Source organism: Aethalodelphis obliquidens, unplaced genomic scaffold (genome assembly GCF_003676395.1).
Source record: "Aethalodelphis obliquidens isolate GAN/ISIS:26980383/991018 unplaced genomic scaffold, ASM367639v1 scaffold28, whole genome shotgun sequence".
In the NCBI taxonomy this organism is placed as follows: Eukaryota; Metazoa; Chordata; class Mammalia; order Artiodactyla; family Delphinidae; genus Aethalodelphis; species Aethalodelphis obliquidens.
The window spans coordinates 5,638,497-5,665,260 of record NW_020837972.1 but is presented as its reverse complement, the minus strand read 5'-3'; the positions used below and the strand labels follow the sequence as shown (position 1 = coordinate 5,665,260).

The 26,764-nt window shown below is 50.3% G+C and overlaps 1 protein-coding gene across 1 annotated transcript in view; it reads left to right on the top strand.

Moving 5' to 3' along the window:
- The first annotated feature begins 2,723 nt into the window (after positions 1-2,723).
- The window catches only part of SGSM1 (small G protein signaling modulator 1), an 80,450-nt gene continuing 56,409 nt past the window's right edge, over positions 2,724-26,764 (top strand). Inside the window, exons 1-3 of the mRNA XM_027124449.1 lie at positions 2,724-2,828; positions 2,926-2,969; positions 24,643-24,718. Coding sequence (XP_026980250.1) covers positions 2,810-2,828; positions 2,926-2,969; positions 24,643-24,718 — 139 coding nt within the window. The 5' untranslated portion in view covers positions 2,724-2,809. The remainder of the gene's footprint in view (positions 2,829-2,925; positions 2,970-24,642; positions 24,719-26,764) is intronic.

Below are 26,764 nucleotides of genomic sequence, written 5' to 3'. Positions count from 1 at the left end.
TGCTGTTCACTTCGTATATTACCTTTTCTTTTTTTTTCTTTTGCCAATAGACAACTGTTTCTCATATTCTGGGCACCTGCACTGGAGATAGTGAGGTGCTGAGGTTCTCCCACAGAAGGAGCAGGCTGTGTGACCCAGGCCAGACCAATCAGATGCTCCCTCTCTGGAGCAGGGCCTTAAATAGGTGGAGCTCCTGTCACCTGAGTGGTGGTGCTCTAAAGTCTTTGTCAGACGACTATTCCCAAGAGTCTCTTTCTGGCCTTCCAGAGCTGCCTTGGTTTTCATCCCATTTCTGAGTCTTCCAGCCTCCCTTGGACTCTGGGAATGCCCATTATCCTTCCAGTCTATTCCCTTTTGCTAAGTTAGCCAAAGTCAGAACCTGTGGCTTATGGTCAAAGGCCCCTGACACTGACAAATGGAAAAGAGGGGACTCTGGATCCACGGCTGCAGGGAGAGGGCACACTCTGAGCTGTCCTCAGTCCTTCTGAAAGGAAAACTGAATAGTGGGGGCCCCTCTGGGGCAGGATGCAAACCCTAAAGTGGACTTCAAGGCCTTACAGGACTTTGGCCCACCATTGTGCTCCTTGTTTGTGCCACTCCAGCCCCACTGGCTTCTCAGCTTGTCATCACACTCAGTGGGTGCACTCCCACCTCAGGGTCTTTGCACTTGCTGTTCCCTTTGCCTGGAATGCTCTTCCTCCAGAAATCCCCCCAGCCTACTCCTTTGCCTTTGCTCAAATGACATCTCTTCAGTGGGGCCTCTCTCAGCTACCCCACTTCAAAATACAAAGCCCACCCGTCTGGGCCCTCCCTCTCTGCTTTGCCTACTTTATTTTTCTCCAGAAGCTTCCATCCTACTATATCATCTGCTTATTTATTTTGTTGTCTATTCCCTAAGCCCCACAAAGTGAGGCATTTTGTCTGTCTTGCTCACTTCAGTATCCCCAGCACAGTAACCTGGCACATAGTAGGTGCTCAATAAATATAGACCTGCGATGCATCCTGGGTGGATGCAGTCAGGAACTTTGTGGAACAAACCTTGGTCCCAAAGAGCCCATTGCCTGCCCAGCCCTGGAGATCCTGGCTGACAGGTGCCCCTATTGGGGTCCTGCCAGGACCCCACTCTCCCAATGACCTGCATGTGGGGGAGGGAGCCCCTCAATGCCTGGCATCTCCTGGATGGAGAACCAGTGTGCCTTGGAAGATTCTTTTTGCGATACGCGGGCCTCTCACCGTTGTGGCCTCTCCCACTGCGGAGCACAGGCTCCGGACGCACAGGCTCAGCGGCCATGGCTCACGGGCCCAGCCGCTCTGTGGCATGTGGGATCATCCCGGACCAGGGCACGAACCCGCCTCCCCTGCATCGGCAGGCAGACTCTCAACCACTGCGCCACCAGGGAAGTCCCGGAAGATTCTTAATAATACTGCATACCTCAAAGATATGGTGGCTTCAGTTCCAGATCATCACAAAAAAAGCGTGAATAGCAAAATAAAGCAAGTCACACAAATGTTTCAGTTTCCCAGTGCTTATAAAAGTTATGTTTACACTATACTGCAGTCCATTAAGTGTGCAATAGCATTATGTCTAAAAAAATGGACATATCTTAATTTCAAAATACTTTATTGCTAAAAAATGCTGTCATCCAAGCCTTCATTGAGGAGTCAATCTTTTTGCAGGTGGAGGGTTTGAAATATTGTGAGAATTACCAAAATGTGACAGAGACACAAAGCAAACGAATGCTATTGGGAAAATAGCACCAATACACTTGCTAAATTCAGGGTTGCCACAAACTTTCCATTTGTAAAAAACAAAACCCACAATATCTGCAAAGTGCAATAAAGGATATAAGACACAAGCAATACTTTAGTTGAAAATAGACTGAAATCTATAAGTTGACTGGGAAAATGTGAACACTGACTCGATATTTGTTGTTATTAAGAATTTAGTGTTAATTTTTAGGTCTGATAATGAGATTGGGGTTTTGTTGTAAACAAAAAGAGTTCTTATATTTCAGAGATACACTGAAATATTTATAGATGAAATGATAATGGTGTCGGGGGTAGGACACAAATGAGGTATAAAAAAGAAAAGATTGGCTGTATATTAATAATGGGTAAATCCTGTTTATTATGCTATTCTCTCTACTTTTATATATGTTTGAAAATGTCCATGGTAAAGTTTTTAAAATGAAAAAAAAAGCAAAGCAGAATAAAACGAGGTATGCCTGTAATAATAATAACAACAACAGTAATAGTAGCAGCACAGCTATCTTTTATGGTTGCTGGCCTTTTTTTCCTAGGTGTGTGCTAAGCGCTTTACATTCAGTACTTCATTTAAGTCTCATATTATTCCCATGAGGTGATCATATTATACCCACTTTAAAGATGAGAAAACCGAAGCTAGTAGGGTGTCGATAGTAGCCCCACCGTCTCCCGCCACTTCCAAGCCTCGCACACAGCAGACATTGAATAAATGATGCCGTCCTTCCCGGCCGCATAGAAGGCGGGTGGGCATGGAGGTGGGGGGGCGGTCCCTCAGGAGGGAGGTCCAGGCGCGGGATGCGCGGGATACGCGGGACGCGCCGGATGCGCGGGGGTGAGCGTGTGTGTCGGGCCGCGCGGAGCCTCAGCTAGGGCCTGGGCGGCCCAGCGTGGCTCTTTGGAGGGTGGGGCAGCCGCGGCCCGGCCTGACGTCTGGCGCCTTGACCGTCACTCGGCGCTCGCCCCGCCCCGCCGCGGCCGCAGCAGCCGGGAGAAGCCCCTAGGAGCCACCGCCGCCGGCCGCACTCGGATCGCAGCGGGCGCAGCCATGGCTTCAGGGCTGGCGGGTAAGGGGACGCGGGGCGCGGGGGCGGCGGGAGGGCAGCCCCGAGCCGCGGGCCCCAGCCCTCGGCTGAGCGGCAGTTCCCCCGTGTCACCCCACAGAGGCGGAGACCCGGCAGAGGTTGCTGCGCACCGTCAAGAAGGAGGTAAGTGCCGAGCGGGGGCCGGGGGCGCGACCCACAGGGCAGGGAGCCACCGCAGCCAGCCCGGAAAGCGTCTGCAAAGGAGCGGTGGCCTCCTGGGATGTGGAGCTACCCTGCGTGGGTGCTGACCCCACGGGGCTAGAAGCGGGTGAGCTTGGGGGTGAGATTATTGGTGGGGGGCCCTGGGTGTTTTTGTGCTGTGTGCAGGGGCGACTGCTGTGTGAGGGCCCTCCAGGTGGAGGCACACCTGGATGTGTCTGAGTAGGACCCCCTCTTGTGGAAGAGCAGGTTGGTGGGTCTCGCCAAGGTGAGAAAAGCACTTGGCGGGGCTGACAGGGCATGTTGCTGGGGGCGGGCTGGATGGGACTGCAGCAGGAGCACCAGACTTTGGGAAAGGGGAGGAAGTCACTACGGGGAAATAAAGCTCCCCACCTACCCCTCCCCGAAATTCTCAGTCCTTGGAGCCACCCCCAGGAGCCAGGGGACTCCCTCCCTGAGAGTCCCAGGTCAGTGGGTTACTCCATTTGAGGCATGTGCGCATGCTCCCCTGGCAGGCAGGCCCCCCCTGACCCCCACCCCACCCCACCCTCGAACGAGGGTGAGAATTAGTCAGGGTTCAGCTGCCCCTCTGCCCCTTCACTCTCCCTGGGGTTAGACGGAAGCCCAGTCTAGCCTTAGAGTTAATAGTTCATGACTTCTCGGAGAGTGGGAGAATCTATAGTGATGGGTGCCTGGGGAAGCATTTAGATACCTGGACTGCGTGTGTTTTTTTGTGTGTGTACGTGCATGCACATGTCTGTGTGGGTGAGGACATGTAGCTGTGAGTATGTGTATCTGAGAACATGTGTGCATCTGCCTGGAGATATCTAAGTGTATCTCTATGTGTACATGCATCCGTGTGTCTGTGTGTTTATCTGTTTTTGTGATTATGATGTGTATCTGTGTGATGTGGGAATCTCTGTGAATGAGTGAGGTTGTGACTGTGTGTGTGCATGTGACATGGGATGCATGAGTCTGTGTGTGAATGAGTGAGCTGTGACCATGTGTGTATGAGTGAGGCTGTGTCCGTGTGTGTGCATCGCCCTCCTCATGTCACCCGCATCCCTCCACGTGGGACCCCATTGCTGCTGAGCCTGCCTCACATCTGCATCCTAAGTGCTCAGCCCTAGACCAGGAATGGCCGCAGACCTCGGGGGCTGACCTGATCCTGTGCCTCTGTGTATGTTGAGGGTGTCAGTATCTGGTAACAGTGCTGTCCACCAAGAAGCCCCTCCCCGCACGGTGGCAGATACCACCAAGGGCAGCCTGGAGGCTGGAACCTGTTGCTGCCCCTCCCCGCTTGGGGAGCGTGGGCATGTGTCTGTGCATATGTCTCAGTGTGTGGCATGTCCCATTGTTGCTAAAAGAATCAGCTCCAGGCTGACTGCCCATTCTAGCGTTTCTGAATAAGGAGACATACAGGCTACATGGAATCCCTCAGAAAGGCCCAGAACTTTTCAGCTCAGGCCTCTTAGAGACCCCTGTGGGGACCTGAAGAAAGCTCTGTCTAGACCCTCTTTCCATCAAAACCTACATATTCTGATTGTTTCGGGGGGAAGTATGTATAGACCTCCCGCCCAAAACCCTTCAGGTTAAAAACATACAATTTTTTTGTTCATTGTTTAATTAAACCTAGGTGTAATATGTGCTCCCCAAATGTTTTCACCTGGAGTGGCTGTGTTTTTAAGGAAATGCTTGACTGGTTCAACAAGAGGTTGGGGGAGGGGACCTACAGGCAGAAGAGCTTGTGAACATCTTGGAGGGAGTGCTTCCCTGGTTCTGGGCAGGCCTCCAGCTGGGGCCCTGAACCCAGCTCTGCTACCAGCTCCCTCGATGCCCTGGACGAGTTCCTTCCCCTCTCAGGGACACAGTTTCCATATCTGGAGGAGGGAGCATTGGTTCAGTGTCCCTGGAGGTCCCATCCATGTCAGTCTAGTTTGGGTTATTGGCCAGGCTGTGGGGGACTTTTCCCCTGGTGGCCAGCGGTCTGAGGCTGCATTCTCTCTCCTGGGAGCAGCTGAGTTTGGGGCTTGGGATGAGCTTTCTGCCTGGCTCGAGGCCGAGGCCATCTCCTGGTCAGAGGGACCTCTTGGCATCCTGCTTGATGCCTGGGTGGGGGGCAGGGGGGGCGGGGGTGCAGAGGCAGAACCTTGCAAGTTTCGGCAAAGGACCTCGAGTGCCCATTGACCCCGATCTGCAATCAGAAGGCAAGACTTATAGTTGCAAGTTGATAGCTGTTTCTAAATTTTGCATTTCGTGGGGCACATCGTTTTAGTAATTAGTGCTTCCACTTACTGGGGGCTACTCTGTGCCGTATCCTGTGTGCACAGTAATTTTATGAAGTAAATGAGGTTGTTCCCATTTTCAGACAAGGAAACTGAGGCTCAGAGAGGAGGAGTGAATTCCTCAAAAGCACACAGCCCAGAAGGGACTTATCCCCCTGGCCTGTCTGGTGTTAGAGCCAGGCTGTCTTACCCCCTAAATCACAAACATGCCCATCCACATCTACACAGTGCCACAATCTCAGCATGTGTGGGTGGTATAATTTCCATTGTACACAGATAAGAAAACTGGCCCAGAGAGAGTAAGCGAAGTGTTTCAAGGGCACAGAACCAGTGAAGGGGAACAGTCTTCTGTCTGTGAGCCCCCTGTTCAGCATGGGTGCCCCCAAGGGCGTGGTGACAAATCCATGCCCCCCAAAGCAGATCTCCTCTCTCCTTTCCTTCCTCTGCCTACCTCTTTGGAGAGCATCTCCAATGGAATGGTGAAGGGGAGCTCTTTGCTTAGAAAACTGGGAATTGATTGAGGTCTTCCTTCTCTCCACCCTCTGGGTTCAGAACCACATCCCTGCCTGTCACAGCCTCGCCCAGAGGCCCCTCCCATCCTTCTTTCTGGAAGGGGCGGCTTAACAGTCAGTTTCTGTAGATAAGCCAAGCAGGTCTGCAAACTTTGTCTGAGCCACTGAAGCTACAAAGGCTAGTAGAGCCTGTGGGGCTGGAAGTTCCGTCTAGTGCTGACTCAGCTGGGCTCTGTGGATCCCACAGTGAACAAGATCGGCCCTGCCCTCTGGGGGCTTACATTCCAGTACGGTGGACAGACCCTGACAGACATCCGAATGTAATTAAAAGGATGATTGCAGGCTGTGCACTGAGGTCTGAAGTAGAAGCACTTGGCATCACAAGAACATATAACTGCATGCAGGTGGCTCAGGAGGGCTTCTCGGAGGAAGTGATGTTTAAGAAGATGTGTGAAGGATAAGTAGGCTTTTTAGGTGAAGGTATGAGGTAGCAAGAGACAGAGGAAAACCATTCCTGGCAGAGGGAACTGCACATGCAAAGACTTTGTGGCTGGAGGGAGCACTACAGACAAGGAATGGAAGGACTAGGAAGTGGCTGGAGTGCAGAGAGAAAGGACAATGGTGCCACATGCAGAGGGGGCAGAACATGTGGTCCTCTCCTAAAAGCAAGAGGAAAGGAGTGGGGAGGACATGAGGAATATGGAAAGAAGAGGGTGGAGCCGAAACTCATTGCTTATCAATTGTACAACTTGGACAAGCATCTGTCTTTACCTTCACACGTATCTGGGTTTCAGTTTATTCATAATGGGGGTGAAAATTACTCACCTATCAGGGTAAACCATGTGAAAACACCCACCACGTTAGTCTGAGCTTCTCCAGGACAGGAATCTTTTTATTTTCTGTCTCCCCAGCACCACCCAGGGAAAGCTGGGGACAGCGTGGCCTCAGCATAATTTCCTCCAGTTAAATCCAACCAACTCTATCCTGGCTCCTTCCTGGCTCGATTAGCCCTCCCCTCCTTTTCCCTCCCCGCCTCCACCCCTTAATTTTGTTTTGGTTCCCAGAGCCTCAAGGACTGGCTTCCCGTTGCCATGACGACTGCCACTAAAGGAGCTAGCCACCTGACACGAGTTGATAAGGGAAGCAGAGTGTCTAACTGCCTTGTTTTCCTGCCTCAGGGCTGGGCCTGGGAGGCCTCTTAATTGGAGGGGAGAAGGCAGGGGCTTGTGGGCCGGAGGAGAGACCCTGGGAAAGAGGCAGGGGGATGAGGTGGGTGCTAGAGAGGAAGCTACGCTCTGCACACTGGAGCTGGTGTGAGGGCTGTCCTGGGGAGCCATCCTCACAGTGGCTGAGCTGGGCTTGTCTGGGGACTCAGCCTCCCAGCTCCTGAGTGGGGGATCATGAGAGGGGAGGTAGGTGGGACGTGTTGAGAAGGTTGGAGGAAATCAAGAGGGAAACAGCTGATGTTAGTACTAGGACCCTGTGGTGGTGTCAGTCTAACCCGGTGGCTCTTAGTGAAGGAGGGGGCACAATTTTGCCCCCCAGGTAGGATTGCCAGATAACATACAGGTCACACAGTTAAATCCAAATTTCAGATAAACAACAAACAATGTTTTAGAATGAGTATGTATTGCTAAATCTGGCAACCCTACCCCAGGGGACATTTGGCAACATCTGGAGACATTTTTGGTTGTCATAGCTGGGGGTGCTACTGGCATCTAGTGGGAAGAGACAGGGATGCTACTCAACATCCTACAAAGCACAGGACAGCCCCTATCACAAGGGAGTATCCAGCTCAGAACAGCACTGCTTTACTGATTGGTCCCCACATGCCACCTTCTTTACTCAGAAAGACAGCCCTAAGAGGGAGAATAACCATCTCCTTCACTTTATAGAAGAGGACCTGGAGGCACAGAGACGGTAAGCAGCTCGCTTTAAGGTTGCACAGCCAGCCTGTGGAGAAGCCAGGATTCAAGTCCCACATTCTCAGGCTCTGAAGGGTGGCCTCATGGCCCCTGATTCACAGAGGGCAGAGGTAGGGAGCTACAAGCTACAGCAGAGTCCCCGGAAGCAGGCTTGGGGGTCAGATGTGTGTAGGGGAAGGAGATGAGTCAGGAAAGGTCCATTAGCCCCAGCTTGTGCAGGGCTGTGGATGCCAGGCGGCAGCCTTTGCTCCATCAGATAGTAGGGAGCTCTAGAAGATTTATGAACAGGGGAGGTCTTGCTTGGAGTTGTACTTCAGGAAGTTTCATTTGGCAGCAGGGGCCAGGACAGACCCTTTCTGCCAGCTCTTAGAAGAAAACTTCCTCTCTTCTTTCCTTCTTTCCACAAATATTTATTGAGCATCTACTAGGTGCCAGGCACTGTTGTAGGAACTGCAGATTGAGAAGTGAACAAAGCAACATCCCTGCTCACGTGCTCTCGTGAAGCTTACAGTCTAGTTGGGGGACAGATAACACAATAAATATAGTGACAGGAGCTATGAGGAAAATAAAGCAGGAAAGGTGGTGGAGAGTGGTGAGAAGTGCGCTCCAGAGGGGGCACTCTGGGATGGCCTTTCTGACAGGGTGACATTGTCTGCTTGGCAGACGTCTGTGGGAAGAGTGAGGGAACAGCATATACAAAGCCCTTGAGTGGGGAACAGTGAATAGCGAGGAGGCCAGCGATGCTGGAGCAAAGGGAAAAAGAATGAAGGAGGATGAGATGAGGTCAGAGAAGGAACAGGAGGCCCATCGTGCAGGGCCTGTGGCCCTCGGAAGCTTTGGCTTTTACTCTGAGTGAGATGGGAGCCGTGGGGGGATTTTGAGCATGGGGGGAGTGTGAGTTCACCTATGTGTGGCTGCAGGTAGGCAATACATGGAGGGGACAAATGAGGATACAAAGTCATTAGGCAAGAGAGGAAACTTTTATCTAGTTCTTTCCGAGCTTTCCATTCTTGGGCTGGAAATCACAGCCCCACACTCCTCTGCTGGGCCAAGTGGAGGTTCCGAAAACTCTTGCTGATCGAATGAACAAAAGCAGGAATACTGGGTGGGATATTTTGGGGCTCCCTGTTGCTTGCAGAGTTGACTCAAATCAGTCGGTGTGTGTCGTGTTTTCGAACTTAAAACGGCAGAAGTTCTCATGAATAATGCAGCTATATCCACACATAGTCTGGTTTGATGCTTTTTTTGTATCTCTGGCAATGCGGCTTCCGGGAGCTTTGGATAGTGGTGGGCTTGGGTTCAATGTGATGGGGGTGGCAGGAGGGACTCTGGCTTTCCTGCCTAGATATGTCTCCCGTGAAGTCTGGCTGGGTCCCCCCTGCAGTAACATCCTGAGGGGCTCTGCGAGAGGGCAGTAGCTTTTGCTGCTGGTTGGCAGGTGGGAAAGTGCATTTCTGTCACCCAGTTGGACCCACAGTTGTTGGCTGCAGACCCCAGGATGGGAGGTGAGGACACCTCAGTCCTTGTCCCAACTCTGCGCCTAACGACCTGTGGCCTCCTAGCGGGTCCCTTCTCCCTGTCTCATTCTCCTGCTTTCTAAGTGGACAAGGTCGGACGGCTCAGGGATTCTAAGAACATCGAGCCATCTAATTTGACCGGCATCTCTTTACAAGAGCCAAGTCTCTCCTGTGTTTTCTCTACTCTGAATTTGCCAAGTCTGTATTTAAGACTCATTATACTCAGTAGCTGATAAGACTTTTGGGGAGCCTTCACTCAAGGAAAACAAGGGCTCGACTAAAGCCATTCTAATGGGATCAAGTTTTTTTAAACAGCATTTACTGAGCATTTTATATGAATGACTTCATTTAAGTATCTCAGTGCCCCGTGGAGTGGATAAAACGTTCTCCCTAATAGAGAAGGATATTGAGGCACAGAGATGGCAAGTAACACCCCTGCGGTCGTGGAGACTGTAAGTGGTACAGCTCGGGGGTCTGGCTCCAGGACCCAGCTCTGCACTCTGGAGCCAAAACCAATGTGGTTATAAGCTGTGATGAGAGTGTGGAGTTAGGGATAAGGCCAAGCTTTGGAGCCAGACAGCCTTGAGTTCAGGTTGCAGCCCTGCCGTTTAGGAGCTGTGGGAATCTCTCTGGCTTGAGTTTCCTTGTGTATCAGATGGCCAGGGCATCATCTACACTCGTTTATGCTGTCACACGGGGGTTTGACAGTATTTGTGGAGGGACCAGGCACAGTGCTTGGCTCACGCAGTTAAGAGTGAGATGGAACTCGTTTGCAGAAGGACATTTTGCTGCCCTTTCTGGTCACGTTGAACTTGCAGATGCTCTCAGCATGGGATCTTGATCTCCTTGGGTAAGCCTCGGGCTGGGGGGTGCCAGGACCACAGCAGCAGTGCTGTAGCCTAGGAAGGGGATCCAGTGGGACTGAGCCCTTGAGTAGGAGTCTGCAAGGCTGAGTCTTGACTGATGGCATTGCCATCCTCGGGTGGGCAGCTGGAGGTTCCCTCTGTGTCTGACTGCTCATCGACCCCCGTGGAGGTAATCCCTCAGCCTCAGAGGTCAGAAACCCTCGTGAGCCTGCTGGCCCTGCCGCTTAGCTGCTGTGAGCCCCCAGGTGAGGCAGCTAGGAGGGCTGAACTCCAATGGGGGCAGCGTATTTTTCTTTCTTTTAGTAGTACAAGAAGATAGGAGATGAATAGTTTTTTTGTGCTTTTTCTTTACAAAATCTTGAAGGAACTCAGATTCTGGGCATTTGTGAAGGACAGTAACAGGTCCTGTTGCCGTAGACCCCATACAAAAATCGGATAACTGAAGCACCAAGAGATCCAGGGACTTGGCGATACTTGGGGCATTGAATGAATTCTCCTCTAATTATTGTTATTTAGTGAATTATGTTGAAATAGAAAGTTAGAATTAGAGCAGCTATCATTTCTTTTTTTTTTTAAGAAATAAAGACATTTTTACTACTACCATTTATTAAACGCTACTCTAAGTGCTTTACTCTGTCTCATTTAATCCACAAAGCAATTTTCCTATAGAGTAGGTACAGAATAGCAACTCCTCTTTACTGAAGAGGAAATTGAAGCTCATAGAGGTTGAGAAACGAGACTAAGGTCACACAGCTGCAAAGCAGCAGAGCAGGGTATTTTAGCCAGCCCCGTCCAATTCAAGTTGGATGATAACTTGCTAAAAAAAAACTAGTTAAAACAGTAAATAAACATATAAATATAAAGCAGAAAGGGAAAGAGAGGCTAAGAAGTGGATCTATTGGTTCAAGGGTTTGGGAAGTTTGTAGTGATCCGGCTTTATGTACAGCTGTATCCAGGGGTTCCAGTGATGTTATCAGGACCATCTCTCTCCATCTCTCTGTGCTGCTTTTGTCTGTGTAAGCTTTATGCTTCCTCTCTATGGGGAGGTAGAGGGTTGCCCAGCTGCTCTCAGGAAACAATATGCCAGGTTGACATCGAGACAAACAGAGCTTCTCCTTCCCCACGGTTCTAGCAGAAGTCTTAGGATTATATCTCATCCGACCAGCCTGGGTCATGTGCTCCTTTTGCGCCAATGGCTGTGGGATGGATTGCTCTGATTGGTCAAGCCTGGAGGGGTGAAGTGTGGAGTCAGCCCTGTGAGAGTAAAGGAGGGGACCCAGAGGAGAGTCAAGGTGAAATGACCAGACAGGGAGATGGTAACTAGGCCAACAAACCACAGACATCCACCTTCACAGCCTGAGGGTCCTGCATTTGGAGCTCAGCCCCTAACAGTAGAGGTGGCCACTCTGATGCTCCGTGCCTGGCTGTGATCCCAAGTGCTGCCTGGGGACCTGCTGTGCGCAGGTGTCTGCTGGATCAGAGATTTTTACTCTGGGGTGTGCAAAACCCTGAAATTGTACAAACACTTTGTACTTGCTGTATGGAGAGGGTATCCTCCATCATCCTCAGGACCTGTAGAGGATCCACAACCCAGATACCCTAATACAGTTGGTGTCCTTTAATATGGTTTTAAATAAACCTTTCACAGATTAAAAAAAAAAACAAAACATCCTGAAAGATGCTGGGATACAAAGGTGAATACAGTACAGTTTCCCAACCTCCACGTGCTCAGAAATGAAATAGTGTCTCCTAATTTCTAACCCAGTGAGTCCTCTAATAATAATATCAATCTCTAATAATAATCATAATGAGCATTTATTGGGCACCTACTATATTCTAGACCTGCACTGTCCAATGTGGGCTACTAGTCACGTGTGCCTATTTACATTTAAATCAAGTAAAATTACATTTTAAATACTGTTCCTCAACGGCACTAGGCACGTTTCAATAGCCCCACGTGGCTAGTGATACCATATTGGACGATACAGGGATACAGCATGTCCAGAAAGTTCTATCTTGTTCTAGACGTTGTGCTAAGTGCTTTATATCCATTAACATATTTGATCTTTAAAAAATCCTTAATAAATAGGACCTACCCCTACCTCAGAGGTAGGGGTAGGTCCTATTTATTGTCCCATTTTACAGATGAGTAAACTGAAGCACAGAGCAAGTGAAGTGACTTGCCCAAGGTCGGAGAGCCCGTAAGAACCAGGATTCTAACCCAGCCCTTAAACACACTATCTCACTGCTTTTCCTCTTAAGGTTGGCTGGAGGTGGTTAGTCCATTTTCCGGTCCATCCTGAGTGTGAACCATCTGGGAATTCCGTTTCTTTCTTTCCTGCAGCCGCCCAGACCCCCAGATTTTGGACAGCTTTCCAGAGAATCTCGGCACCCTCTGGAGTCCGTGTGTGCCTTCCTCATCCTTGAGGCCCGTGGGTCTGTGGAAACGGGGCATGTTGCCAGGGGAGCCGCCACACGCAGTAGGCAGAGCAACCGGGAGAAAGCTGGCGGGTGTCCATGGTGTGGGCTGAGAATGTGAAACACGCGGGCCCTTTTTCCTGGGGATGGGGGGCGGCCGGGGGATGGCCTTCAAGGCTTCTCCATGTCCATCGGGGCTGGGTGTGGGAGTGTTGGCCGGAGGGACCTTTTGGCCAGGATGTCCCCAGGTGAATGGTCTTAGAATCAGGCACTGGGGAAGACTCCTTGTCGAGGGGTCTGGGGCACCTGTGCAGGGTGGCGATGACAGACCTGTTGGTGGGAACCCCATTCTCAGCCCCGGAACACCTCTCCTTCTGGGCCCCGCTGGCTGGCGGGTCTTTCTGCTCTTCGGAAACAATGCCTGGTGCCTATTTATAGCACGTCAGTAAACTATTAACTGGGGCGGGACCAGCAGCAGCCCGGGAGAGGCATTTGCTTCTCCTGCAAGCCCCATAGCCACCTTTAGGGCGTTTAAGAGTGAGGAACCGGAGGGAGGGCTTTTCTAACCCTCTGAAAATCCACATGCCACCACTTCATCATTTATTTATTTATCTGCTCATTCCCATCACACGGATGGGACTGCAGAAGGACACCCCTGTGGCTTTGCCTTCCTTACCTGTGTGGATGTGGTGGGCCGGGTGGAAGGATGTGGGCGTGAGGGTGGGGCAGATCAATCCTGGAACTGCAGGCGAGAGAGAATCCGGAAAAGGAAGCTTGATCCATTCCCTGTGGTTGCTGAGGTCCTAGTGCCAGACACCTTCAGACCCCTGCTCTGCGAGGCCCCAGAGCGCCCTGCAGACCACACAGGCTGAAGGCAAGGAGGAGTCTCTTTGAAAGGAGACTCAACCTGTTTGCCCAAAAGCTGGGACCCCCGCCGACATCCTCCATGAGTGGCAGAGTAAGGTAAAGACATTTTTTTAAGAAACAGACTTTATTTTTTTAGAGTAGTTTAGGTTCACAGTAAAAATAAAATGAAAAGTACAGAGATTTCCCTTACACTCCCCACCCCACACATGCACAGCCTTCCCCACTATGGACCCCCCACCAGAATGGGACATTTGTTACAATGGAGGAATCTGCATTGACACATTATCACCCCAAGTTCACAGCTACGCTAGGATTCAGTCTTGGTGATGTGCATGCTGTGGGTGTGGACAAATGCATAGGGACGTGTATCCACCATTAGAGCATCACACAGAACAGTTTCACTGCCCTAAAATCCTCTGTGCTCCACCCTAGTCATCCTTCTCTCCCCCCAACCCCTGGCAACTACCCATCTTTTTACTGTCTCCATAGTTTTGCTTTTTCCAGAACGTCGTACAGTTGGAATCATACAGTATGTTGCCTTTTCAGAGTGGCTTCTTTCATTTAGTAATAAGCATTTCAGCGTGGACATTCTTTTCATGACTATGATTTTCCTTCGGGAACCGACGTGTGGCAGAGAGAGGGAGCTAGGAGGTGCCTGGCGAGCTGGGAGAGATGGGTCATGAAAGATGATGGCTGGGGCAGAGGTGGAGCTGGCAGGTGCTGCTGGACCCTGGCTGTGACTGTGACATTGGGCTTCACTGGGCTGAGGGAGCTGGTGCATTGGCCACCTGGCTGCTAGCGTCCCCACCGTGACTTGGGACTCTGGAGCAGGAGACCTTGATTCAGATCCCAGCCTCTTCACAGGCCAGATGACCTTTGTCCCTCCCAGGTCTGCTGCTTCGTTGGAAAAATGAGAATAGTAGCAATGACACCTATATTATTGTGAATCTTTGGGCTCACATATGTAAAGCTCCTACCCAGCTTGTGGGAAGCATCCGTAGGTGTCTGTTGAATGAATGAATGAACCTACTGTGTGCCAGGGTCGGTGCAGAGCAGGTAGTCATGGGTTTGAATCCCTGCCCTGCCATTTGAAAACCTTGTGCTCTTGGAAAGTCATTTAATCTCACTGAGACTCAGTTTCCTCGTTTGTAAAATGAGGAGGCTAATTGTATCCATTTCTCCAAATTGCCACAAGGATTGGATGAGATAAACCCCCTATACACAGTGCCAGGCACACAGTGAGCACTTTATAAATAAATGCTGGTTGTTCTTACATAAAACAAATGCATAAAGCACCTACTATGTAGCTGCTATTGTGTTTAATGCTTTATATTGAGTTGTCTGAGGTGTTTATATATATTTTGGATATCAACCCCTTATCGGTCATATCATTTGCATATATTTTCTCCCATTCCGTAGGTTGTCTTTTTGTTTCGTCAATGGTTTCTCTTGCTGTGCAAAAGCTTTTAAGTTTAATTAGGTCTCATTTGTTTATTTTTGCTTTTATTTCTTTTGCCTTCAGAGACAGATCCAAGATATATTGCTACAAAATGTACAAAATGTATTATTTTATGCCTTTGAGACAATACTAATCTCTAATACAAATACTAATATAACACTAATATGAATAACACCATTTTATGGATGAGAATGCTGAGGCTCAGAGAAGGGACATGAGTTGCCCGAGATCATGCGTGCATGAGCTGGGATATGAATTCTGGAAGTTTGATTCCAGAGTCCAGTGCTCATGGCTGTGCAGTGGGTGTTACTCTAGGAGTTGGGAAAGGGAGGGGGCATCACATCAACTCGAGGGGGTCTCAGGAGGGAGTAAGAAGGTCACATTATCTGGTTCTGGAGCACTGGGTGGTTTTTCCAGAGCTGGAGGTGGATGTAAGGGTGGGTGGGGATGTCAGGTGGAGGGTACTGCAGAAGCGAATGTCAGGTGGTGGGAGTCACATGGGTCACACAGAAGGAATGCACGTGTGACTGGGAAGGGACAGGATTTGGCAGGAAAGGCAGGTGGAGCCACACCATGGGAATAGTTATAGCTTGCCAGGCGGTCCCATCCAGCCCCCACATCTGTGTCTGCTTTGGAGCTTCCCAAAATATTCCTTTCCCTCCCCCCGCCCCGCCCCACCCATCAGCCTCAGCCCTGTTCCAGCCCCTCCCAACTCTCACCTCCTGCGTGCCTCGCCCATATCAAATTAAAAAATACAGAGCCGCCAGCTATTCCCATGTAGTGCTTTTCCCTGCCACACTGTCCGTACATCTGTTCCTTCCTTTGAGCTCCAGGGCACCTCTGTGGGGGCAGTAGCAGGAGGAATTTTTTTTCCCTATGCTTTAGAGTTGGTGAATCCGAAGCCCAGAAAGTTCATTTCTACTTGTACTTCATATCTTGAGCGTCACCTCCTGCAGGAAGCCCTCCCTGACCTCCCCACCCACCCAGTTTCCTTGTTATCTGTTCTCATAGAACCAAGTTCTTTCACTGCAGAGAACTGGTCTCACTTCGTCATTATCTACCCGTTGGTGTGATTTAGTTAATGTCTTTCCACCTTGCTTGACTGTGACCTCCATGAGGACAGGGACTCTATCTGCTTGCCACCTAATGCTGCACACATAGGAGGCGCTCTGTGAATGTTGACTGACTGAGCAGTCAGTTTTGACAGTTTTGGTTCATGTGATACGTTATGGGAAGGCAGGTGTTAGCGGAACGTGGAAGAGGCATGCTTATCCCCGCTTGGGGTATGGAAAGTCCAGGAAGGCTCCCAGGAGGAGGGGACCCCTGGGCTGAAGCCTGAGTTGCAGTTAGCCAGCTGGAGCATGCAGGGAGGGGCATCTGGCAGAAGGCACCACCTAGGCAAAGGCGTGGAGGTGAGCCCATTGCGTTGCCTTTGGGGACCTACGTTCTGAGGCAGAGCTGGAAATACTGGCCTCTTAAGGTATCGGCTTCTTGTTCTCAGCATCCGGGGTGCCTGCAGAGTGGCCCAGCCTATCCACCTCTCACCCCCCTCACCCCAGTCATTGTCGAGGGGGCCTTTGAGCCACCCCCCTTTTCTCCCCACTTTCCCCACATGCTGAGAGTTTTGTTTTGTTTTTTATTTATTTTTGGCTGTGTTGGGTCTTCGTTGCTGCACGCGGGCTTTCTCTAGTTGCGGCGAGCAGGGGCTACTCTTTGTTGTGGTGCACGTGCTTCTCATTGTGGTGGCTTCTCTTGTTGCGGAGCACGGGCTCTAGGCGCGTGGGCTTCAGTAGTTGTGGTGCGCTGGCTCAGTAGTTGTGGCTCACGGGCTCTAGAGCACAGCCTCAGTAGCTGTGGTGCACTGGCTTAGTTGCTCCGCGGCCTGTGGGATCTTCCCAGACCAGGACTCGAACATTGGCAGGCGGATTCTCAACCACTGCACCACCAGGGAAGTCCCTGAGAGTTATTTTTAAAACCATTTCGAAGGCCCTCCAGGCATCCTAATCTAACAGTCCTCTCCACCGTGAGTTTCTTGTAGATGTAAGAGTCAGGCTGCCTAGGGGCCTCCATCTCAGAAGCTGTTGCTACCTAAGCATTACTCACCCACCTGCACCACCAGGCACCTACCGCCTGAGACCCCAGCTGGTGTGCGGATGCTCTAAGGCCTCCGCCGAGCAGGTGGCAGCTCTGGTGATGTTTATTTAGGCCTCCTATGTGCCACAGGCACTGTGCTGGGTGCTTTAAAGCAGGGGTCCCCGTGGCCCAAATGCAGCCTGTTTGTGTGCTGCCCTTGAGCCAGGAGTGCTTTTTACATTACAGAGGGTTGTAAAAGCAGAAGAGACTCTGTGACGTAGACTGTACGCGGTCTAAAAAAGAGGTTTGCCAGATTTAGCAAATGAAAATTCAGAAAGCCCAATTACATTTGACTTTCAGGGAAACAGTAATGTTTTAGCAAAAGTATTTACCATTCGCTATTTGGAACATACTTATACCAAATATATATATGTATTTCTTGTTTATCTGAAATTTAGATTTTACTGGGCATCCTGTATTTTATATGGCACCGCTATCCTAAAGCCTGAAGTATTTGCTGTCTGACTTACTACAGAAGAAGTTTGCTGACCCCAGCCTTACACACATAGCAAACGAGATCAGGCATCAAAGGGGCTTAGGACACTGCCTGGAACCCAGCTCCATAAGCATCGGCTACTGGTATTCGTGTTATTGGTATAATCAAAGTGATCACCAAATATATATTGAACTGCTTGTCCGAGGGGCTCAAGGTTTACTTGGGAGAGACGGACACTGAACGAATAAATCCACAGACGTGTAGTGACGATCAGACTGTGATAAGTTCTAGGGTGCCATGCAAGAGACTCCGTTTTAGACAGGGCGGTTCTGAGCACTGTGCCTGTTTTGTCTGTGGAATCCTCACATAGCACCCCTGTGAGGTGGTGCAAACATCATCCCCATTTCACAGATGAGGAAACCGAGGCCCGAGGTCCCCCAGCGAACAGCAGAGCTGGAGTTTGACCTGGGCCTGGTGGCTCCCAAGCCCATGTTCTTACTCACGTCACTAAAATGCCTCCCTTTATATGGTGCCAGCTGTGTGCTGGGTCTCGTTTGAGGTCCCCTGCCTGTATTTTCCGTAATCCTTGTGACAGCCCTGCATACTGGGCCATGTGATTCCCATCGGGGCTTAGAGGAGTGAACACAGCACAGTGTGGAGAGTCAGGGAGGAGGAGCAAGTCGATTTGGAAGCTGGCAGGGTTCCAGGTGGGCAACATGAGGGTACCTGGGTGTGCGCAGGTGGCAGGTGTGAGGAGGAGAGACACAGGGCAGCCCGGGGAGCCACCAGGAGCCCCCCTTCCGGCTTTGCAGATTGGTCCGGATTTCCCTGTCTCCCTCCTGAGATTAATCCTCCTTTTATGCTGTTTAAATATTTGCAGGTAGAGGGAGGGAGGGATGGGGGAGGGCAGGGCATATTTCTGAATGGTTGCCGGGTGGGGCCAGCGGTGGGGTGGGGTAGGTGCTTTGAGGCCTGATGTGGAGGCACGGCTGGGCCACAGCCAGAGGAAGTTGGGGTTGGTGAATAGAGCTGAAAGGGCCCCTTAGCAATTGGCCATTCACCTAACTAACTAACCCTCATGGATATCCACCGTGGGCCACTCAGTGAACCTGACCGTCACTGTCATGTCAAGAGTCATTACTGTTTGTAGAATCCCTACTGTGTGCCAAGTACAGTCTCCACAGTCTCATTCAAGCCTCACATTACCCCTGTGAGGTAGGGGTGCTAAGACCATCCACCCCATTTTACAGATGGGGAAGCTTGTCTAGCATCATGTGGGCAGTGAGTGGCCAAGGATTGGACCCCAGGTCAGTGACTCCACCTCTTGGGCTCTTAGCCTCTCTCAACTGCCTCCTCACATCCTGTCCTTAGAGCTGAGAAGCTGGTTCCAAAAAGAGTGAGCTCCCCGTCGTTGGAGAAATGCAAGCAGTTGTTGGAGGACTCCTTAGAATGGAGCTGGAGAGGGATCACAGTTTCCCGACCACTGTGACCTTTGAGGTCCCCCTGCCTCTGAAGGGTCCCCACAGTGGGATGTAGTTGGCAGAGTCACATCCAGGTGACCCAGGTCTTCTGACTCCCAGTTCAGTGCCTCTTTCCATCCCCAAGTTGGGAGACACTGGAGAATCCCTCCTCACAGGTTTCTCAGCACCTTGGGATTTCAGAGGGCCTGACCCAGCATTGGGCAGGGCTGGAGGCAGGGCTTCAGGTCAGGCCGTCAGACCTGGCTTCAAGTCCTGGCTGTGTGACCTACAGGCAAGTTGTATAAACTCTCTGTGCCTCACTTTATCCATCTCTAAAATGGGGATAATAATGCTCTCAAGAGGATTAAATCAGACGTTCTATACAGATCACCTGGCACTTCGTAGATGCTCTTAGTATACATTCTCTTTTATTCTAATAACAAAAGCAGAATGACAAAACAAAAGGAGAATAACAGAAGCATTTGGTTCACAGTGGCCTCTGCTTCTGCAGTGACAGACAAAGTATTTGTTAGAACAAAGGCCCTGGGTCTGAATCCTGCTGCCTCTGCATGACCTGGGTCAAGTTAGCTAATGTTTGTGTGTCAGTTTCCCCATCTATAAAATGGGAATAACTTGGGAAATGACCTCATTAAGGTTGTGCTTACAGATAGTCCCCGGAACACAGCGAGTGCCCAAAAAAGTGAGGGTAAGCTTTAGCGTCATAAAGCTTCTACTGTGAGCTAGCCCGGCCTGCCCTTTCACCAGTCACATCGCATTTAATTCTCAGCACAGCCCCAGGGGGTGATAGGTTCCCCTTTACAGATGAGGAAACTGAGGTGCCAGCAGGGGCACGACTCGACCGAGCTCACACTGGACGTGAGTGGCCGGGCTGGGATGAGAATGCAGGTCTGTGTGGCTCTAGAGTGGCGCCAACCATAGTCACTGCCTCTGTGCCGCCCAAATGGGGCGGGATTCCTGGTCCAAAGCTTAGAAAATCACACTGCCACTGCCACTGTCTCCAAACCACCCCACGGTCCCTCAGTCTGTCTGCCTCCAACGTGGACCAAGTTCAAGACCATGTCTGGGGGTGTGAGAGGGGGAAGGTGGTTGAGCTAATTTCAGAAGTCTTCTGCAGCTGCCAGACCCTCTTCCCCCACCCCCAGTGCTGACCTGTCCCCGGGGATGGGTCCCCCCCTCGCAGGAGTGGGCAGCAGCCTCTTTCTTCTTGCGGCGAGACCATGCCCTCTTCTGCAAGACTCTCAGTGACCTTCTGGGGGAGGCTCCCACAGCATTGCTTTTTAATTTCCTCTCCTGGCCTCCGGCTGTCAGCCTGTTATGAAATTCTGGGAAGATATTCTAGCCCACAGCTGGGAGCCAACGGAGGTGGGGAGGGGCCCTCACTCGCTGGAACCCCTTGTTCAGGCTGAGAACACCCTGGGTGCTGCATTCTCCCCTCCACCACCCACCCCCAGATCCATCCCCAGGACAAGAGGCCCAGAGCCAGGCAGCCACGGGCTCCTCCCTGCAGCCGGCTTCCCAGCTGTGTGACCCTTTGAATTTCAGAATCCACAGCTGTAAGCAGAGGGCCTTCTCCGCTCTGCAGATTCTGGAGTTGAGACAATGTGTGTGTGCAGTCAGGGTGCCGATAGGAAGCAAGTGCTTCCCAAGGTGAATTTAATAAAGGGCTGTTGACTAAGGCAAGGGAAGGATGCTGTGAGGCCCCAGGAAGCATGCAGCACCCCGTGATATTAACGTTGGGGAACCAGGACCCGCTACTGCCCCCAGTCTGATCAGGGTGGGAGGGAGAGGTTCCCAGAAGGGGCAGCCTGTGTGGGGAGGGTCCCCAGAGACAGCTGTGACTGCTACACCTCTTTCTTAAGGATTTGGGGGCAGCTCCTTATTTTATATTTTATATCCTCCCCCACCCTTCCCCACTTTCCCCGCCTCTCCTTTTCCATCCCCTTAGATCCTTGAGTACAGTCTGAGCGTGCTTGAGATCACCTGGAGGGCTTGATCACCACCCCAGAGTTTCTGATTCAGTAGGTCCAGGGTGAGGCCGAGCATCTGTATCTCTGACCAGTTCCCAGCCGGTGCCAGTGCTGGTGCTTCTGGGCCCCACCCGAGGAGCTCTGCTGGTCCCCATCGCACTTACCTCCCACCTCTCTTAGCTTGTGGCTCTTTGGACTAAGGGCCCCTTCAGGGCAGGACTGTCTTACTCCATCCCTGCAGCTCTCTCCACCTTGAACTCAGTATCCGAGGGCTGGTTCTCAGAGGGGAAGCCCTCTCCTTTTTTCTTAGTCAGTCCAGCTTAAAGGTTTGTCAATTTTGCTGATTGTTTGAACCAACTCTTGCTTTTGTTAATTTTTTCTGTTCTCTATTTTGTTTATTTCTAATCTTGATTCCCCTCTGCTAGCTTTGGGTTTAGTTTATTCTTTTATGGTTCGTTAAGGTGTAAAGTTAGATTGCTGATTTGGGATCTTTATTCTTTAAGGTAAGTATTTCCAACTGTAAATTTCCCTCTTATCACTGCTTCCCTTTCATCCCATAAATGTTTGCATGTTGTGTTTTCATTTTCTTTTGTCTCAAGACGTTTGTTGATTTTTCTTGTGATTTCTTCTTTGACTCATTGTTTAAGTGTGTGTTTAAATTTTCAGTTATTTCTGGATTTCCCAGTTTTCCTTCTGCTGTTGATTTCTAGCTTCATTCCATTGTGATCGGAAGAGATACTTTCTTTGATTTCAGTCTTTTAAAATTTATTAAGACTTGTTTTGTGCCCTAACACACTAATCTGAAGACTATTCCATGTACACTTGAGAAAAGTGTGTATTCTGCTCTTGTTGGTTGGACAGTCCATGTGTCTGTTAGGTCCAGTTGGTCTATAATGTCGTCCAAGTCCCCTGTTTCCTTATCGGCCTTCTGTCTGGTTGTTCTGTTGACTTACCTTTTAACAAGATCCTTCTGGACACTGTTAAGGCTGTTAAGACAGCCTCTAGGATGTAGATGCAGGGAGACCAGTGAGAGGTTACAGTGTCAATCTAGGAGAGATATGACTTGGACCAGCATCACTGGCACCTGGGCAGTGCTGGTGGAGGGGAGGAAAAATGGTTGGACTCTAAGTCTGTTTCAATGGTGGAGCCAAAAGAGTCAGTGAAATGATTCTGTAGAAATTGGAGCTATAGGTAAAGGAGTTTGCCTAAGCTCCTACAGCTAGTAAGTGGCTGAGCCAGGATTTGAACCCACGTCTGCTTGGCTCCCGATTCTTGGCTGTTGATTACTCACTGTGCTTTCGAAAGTCCTCCCGATCCAGCTGCCTGGACACCCACCCCATGCCTCCCTGACAGTCTACTGTCGCCACTATTTGGCCTGAACTCACTCCCTCTGCCTCTATTCCCAAAGGATGTCCAAGTCTAGGTGCTGGGAGCAGAGAAAAGAGGGAGGCAGGTACCTGAGGCTGAGGAGGGCAGAGAGGGGGACAAATGCTCTGAGACCATGTGGGCTTAACGGCATGTTGTAGAAGGGGCTCAACCCCTGGAGTCGGATAAACCTGGGTCCAAGCCCTGAATCCGTTCGTCACCGGCTGTGTGACTCTGGGCAGGTTACTCCGCCTCTCTGTGCCTTTGTTTGCTCCAGGGGTCATTATACTGCTACTCCGTTTACCCATGATTATAGTGACAAGAAAGCATGTTTTTCAACTAGAATATTCTACCAAAGCAGAAGTCAATCATGATCTTTCAAGCCATTCATTCCTCAAACAGAACTTTATTGAGCACCTACTATGTGCTGGAACCACAGTTGTTAAGCAGAGAGACACGGAGTGCTTGCCCTCATGGGGTCCACAGCTTGGCAGGGGGAACAGATGCTGACAAAATCATCACAAATCTGATGGATGTTACAAAAAGCAGCCACTGTGGGCCCCCAAGCAAGGAAATTTAATCTTAACAGGTGATGTTTCAGGCAGGACCAGAATAACGGTAAAGGAGGCCAGGTGTGAGGTTCTCGGTAGGGCAATGACCTGCATGCAGCTAACGTTTATCACAGGTACACTGCACACCAGGCTCTGTACTCAGCACATGCGGTGCATTACCTTGTGCAGTCCTCCCATTGCCCCTTGTAGGTGCTGTTCCTACAAGCCCTTTACCCAGTGAGAAAACTAAGGTTCAGAGAGGCGACATGAGCTGCCTGAGGAAATACAGCTAGTAGCTAGACGGGTCAGGATATGGCAGCTGGAGCCAAAATGAGAAACATTTTTATAAGTTGGAATTCCAGCTCTGCTGCTTCCTAGCCGTGTGGCCTTGGGTGGGCTAGTTCATCTTCCTGAACCTCAGTTTCCCCATTTGTAATTGGGACCAGTTCCACAGGCTCAGTTAGATAGTTTTCAGACTTTGAAATGCTGCTGGCAAAACCAGGCTTAGAGCTTGCTGGGCTTGGTGGCCGGGAGCTGTTCACGGTGCGGGTGCTGACTTGGTTGTGTCTGGGGAGGTGCTGTGTCAGCTCTCAGGTGGTCACTGCCATGTGTTTTTCCGGAGAACATGGCCAAGGATGCTTTGGGTTCTGTCTTCCCCTCCAGAAGGCAATCAGAAGGAAGGGAGAGAGGGACACTGAGAGCCTGAGACTACTCTCAGACAGGCGCATGGATGGGCTGGCCAGGCCGAGTGTAGGTGGGCTGCAGGGCAGCCAGAAGGGAGTAGGGGCTCATCGATGCGGGTGGATTCCGAATCCCCACGTCACAGCCCCAGAGATGTAGAGCGGGGACCAGGTTTTGAGGTCATCTCTTCTGACCTCCTCAACCTCCAGGTGGGCAAACTGAGGCCTTAGAGGGGAGAAACACTTTGCTAAAGTACTACAGTGACTCCAGACACAGTGGGGCCCAGAATCCAGCAGAGCAGAAGGACATTCAGGCCACCAAAGGGCCACCTCCATAAGCAGGGGCATGACTGCCCTTTCAGCGCTGTGTCCCCTGTGCCTGGCACATCACAGGTGTTCAATAAATATTTGTTGAATGAGTGAATGTAGTATGAAAAACACACAGCCTGGGGGGTCAGACCCAGCTTGGATTCTGTCTCCACTCTGGGCCAGCTCTACGTTTCTGGGTGAATTTCTACACGTTGCTAAGCCTCTGTTTCCCAAAATAAGATCACAAATCCAGCTGGTAGGTACCTGAGCAGGGGTTTGAACTGTGGTCTACAGGATTCCAGGGCTGATTTTTCATACTACACCTTCCTGTTTTTTGTAATATACCCCTTTCATTCATTCATTCATTCATCCACTCACTTAGAAAATATTTATGGAGACCTACTGTGGACCAGGCACTGTTCTAGCCTCCATGGATACAGCCGTGAAAAAAGGCAGACAAGGCCCTGCCCTTGGGGAAATTATATTGTAGAAGATGGAGACAGACAATAAACAAATAGGACAGGAAGTACTCTGAAGAAACCATAACAGGGGATGGAAGGAGTTAGAGGTGGGATGCCTTAGATGATGTGGACAGTCAGGAAGGAGAGGACATTTTTCGTGACACCTCAAGAGAAGCCCACTGTGCAGAGAGCCTGAAAAAATAATTTAGTTCAGTGTGAAGTGTGCAGCTATCAGAGGCCACAGGCCCTAGCCCTACAGAAAACACAGCAGGGAGGATGTGGAAGGAAAGCAGTTACCAAAACATCCCAAGCAGCCTGAGAACACCGTGGGGGGTGATGTAGCCCTTTGAGTGTCTGCACCCCGACTGGGTTTGGGTCTCCCCCTCTGGTGCCTCTGCCTTCCAGGTGAAGCAGATTATGGAGGAAGCCGTCACGCGCAAGTTTGTCCATGAAGACAGCAGCCACATCATCTCTTTCTGTGGTGAGTTAGTGGCCCGTGGCCTTGAAAAGCGGCTTTTTTTTCCCTCTGTGGGCTGCCTTGGGGATGTGGCGTCTTTCTTTGAGCAAAGTTCTCATGTCATTCTTTTGCTTTTTAACTGCGAAGTTATTTTTGGATTCTAAAGGGACTCCATTAGGGAATTTGGAAGTAGAGAAAAGATTTGGAAGTAGAGAAGAAATTAAGAATGACATCTGCACCCTGGGAAAAGGTAATCATGGTTGACACAGAAGGATGCCTTCCCTCCCGTGGGTTCCGTTCGCACTGACCCTACCCCAAGCGACCAAGGGTCTTGCATCTAAGGGATGGGCTCTACATCCTTTCCTCACCCAGGTAAAGAGAGAGGATGAATGAGGACTTAAAAAAATGAAAGGAATCAAGAGCCATAGACACATCCCGAGGGATCTCTTCCAGCTGGCTCAGCAAAGGAGGCAGGCTCAGAGTGTGACTGAGACTTTTCTCCTTGAACCTGCGAGGCCCACAGGGTTCCAGGAATAACCTCGCTGCCAGGTTCTTACTGTACTTTCACAATGGCTAGAGACAGGTGTCTTACCGTGTCCCTGAAGTCAGATTCAGTGCCTAAGCAGTGTGTACGTATACGTGGGAGTTTTTCTTTCTCCCTGAACACCTTTTTATTTCGTGATTGGAGTCTCATAACAAAGGACAAGCTGTAATGCCCCCCTCACGGTCTTGGCCCTAAAGAGGGGCCCATCAGCCTCCATCCAGATGGCCGGGGACACCACCCATGGGCCTGCAGCTGGCCGAGCACATGCCATGACCTGGGAGACCACTGACGTCAGCTCAGCCCCTTGCAGCCCACCTCTGTTCACATCCCACCGCTGCCATTTCTTGGTTGGGTGACCTTGGGCAAGATCTTATTTTTTTAGGTGATAATGCATTTATTTAAATATATATATATATATATATATATATATTGGCTGCACCTCCTGGCTTGTGGGATCTTAGTTCCCTGAGCAGAGATCAAACCTGGGCCCATGGCAGTGAAAGCGCCAAGTCTTAACCACTGGACTACCAGGGAAGTCCCAGAAATATGTTTTATGTATATACTGGGTTGGCCAAAAAGTTCATTCGGGTTTTTCTGTAAGATGTTACGTTATGTATAAAAATACACATTTATGGGCTTCCCTGGTGGCGCAGTGGTTGAGAGTCTGCCTGCCGATGCAGGGGACGCGGGTTCGTGCCCCGGTCCGGGAAGATCCCACATGCCGCGGAGCGGCTGGGCCCGTGAGCCATGGCCGCTGAGCCTGCGCGTCCGGAGCCTGTGCTCCGCAACGGGAGAGGTCACAACTGTGAGAGGCCCGCATACAACAAAAAAAAAAAAAAAAAAAAAAAAAAAAAATACACATTTATGCGTGCACATATATATACACATATATATGGGAATATATATCTCTCTATATAAATATAGATATGTATCTCTGGCTTTCTTTTTTCTCCTGGACATTTTTATTTGCAAAAGACATGATTTGCATGTCTATTTTGGGACTCACTAGCATACCTACCAATTAAAGACTTAGAAGACTAGAGAGTGATAAAAATCATAATAATTCTCTAACTCTGATCAGAGTTTGGGGGTGAGAGAAATCTGCTGGCTCTAAATGAGACCTGAGGGATGTCCCTGAGGTTTCTTTTGTCCATTGTTCCTTATGAGCCATTGTTGGAAAGAATGGAATAATGTCTACCAAGCCAGAATGGATCATGAACTTAATCAGTATAAAGAAATGAAAGTTCTGGGTATGTAAGCAAAACTGAAGATATTTTAGAGATCATCACCCAGAATATTTTAAATCCATGAGCAGATTAGGCAACATGTGAACAATCCTTCAAAGCCAAGTCATTGCTAACAACAACAACAAAAGCAACACAAGCAATTAAACTGAAACCTCTCAGTATTTCTCCTTGCACATGGCATGACCTTGGCCAACCTCCTTTTTTTTTTTTTTTTTTTTTTGCGGTACGCGGGCCTCTCACTGTGTGGCCTCTCCCGTTGTGGAGCGCAGGCTCAGCGGC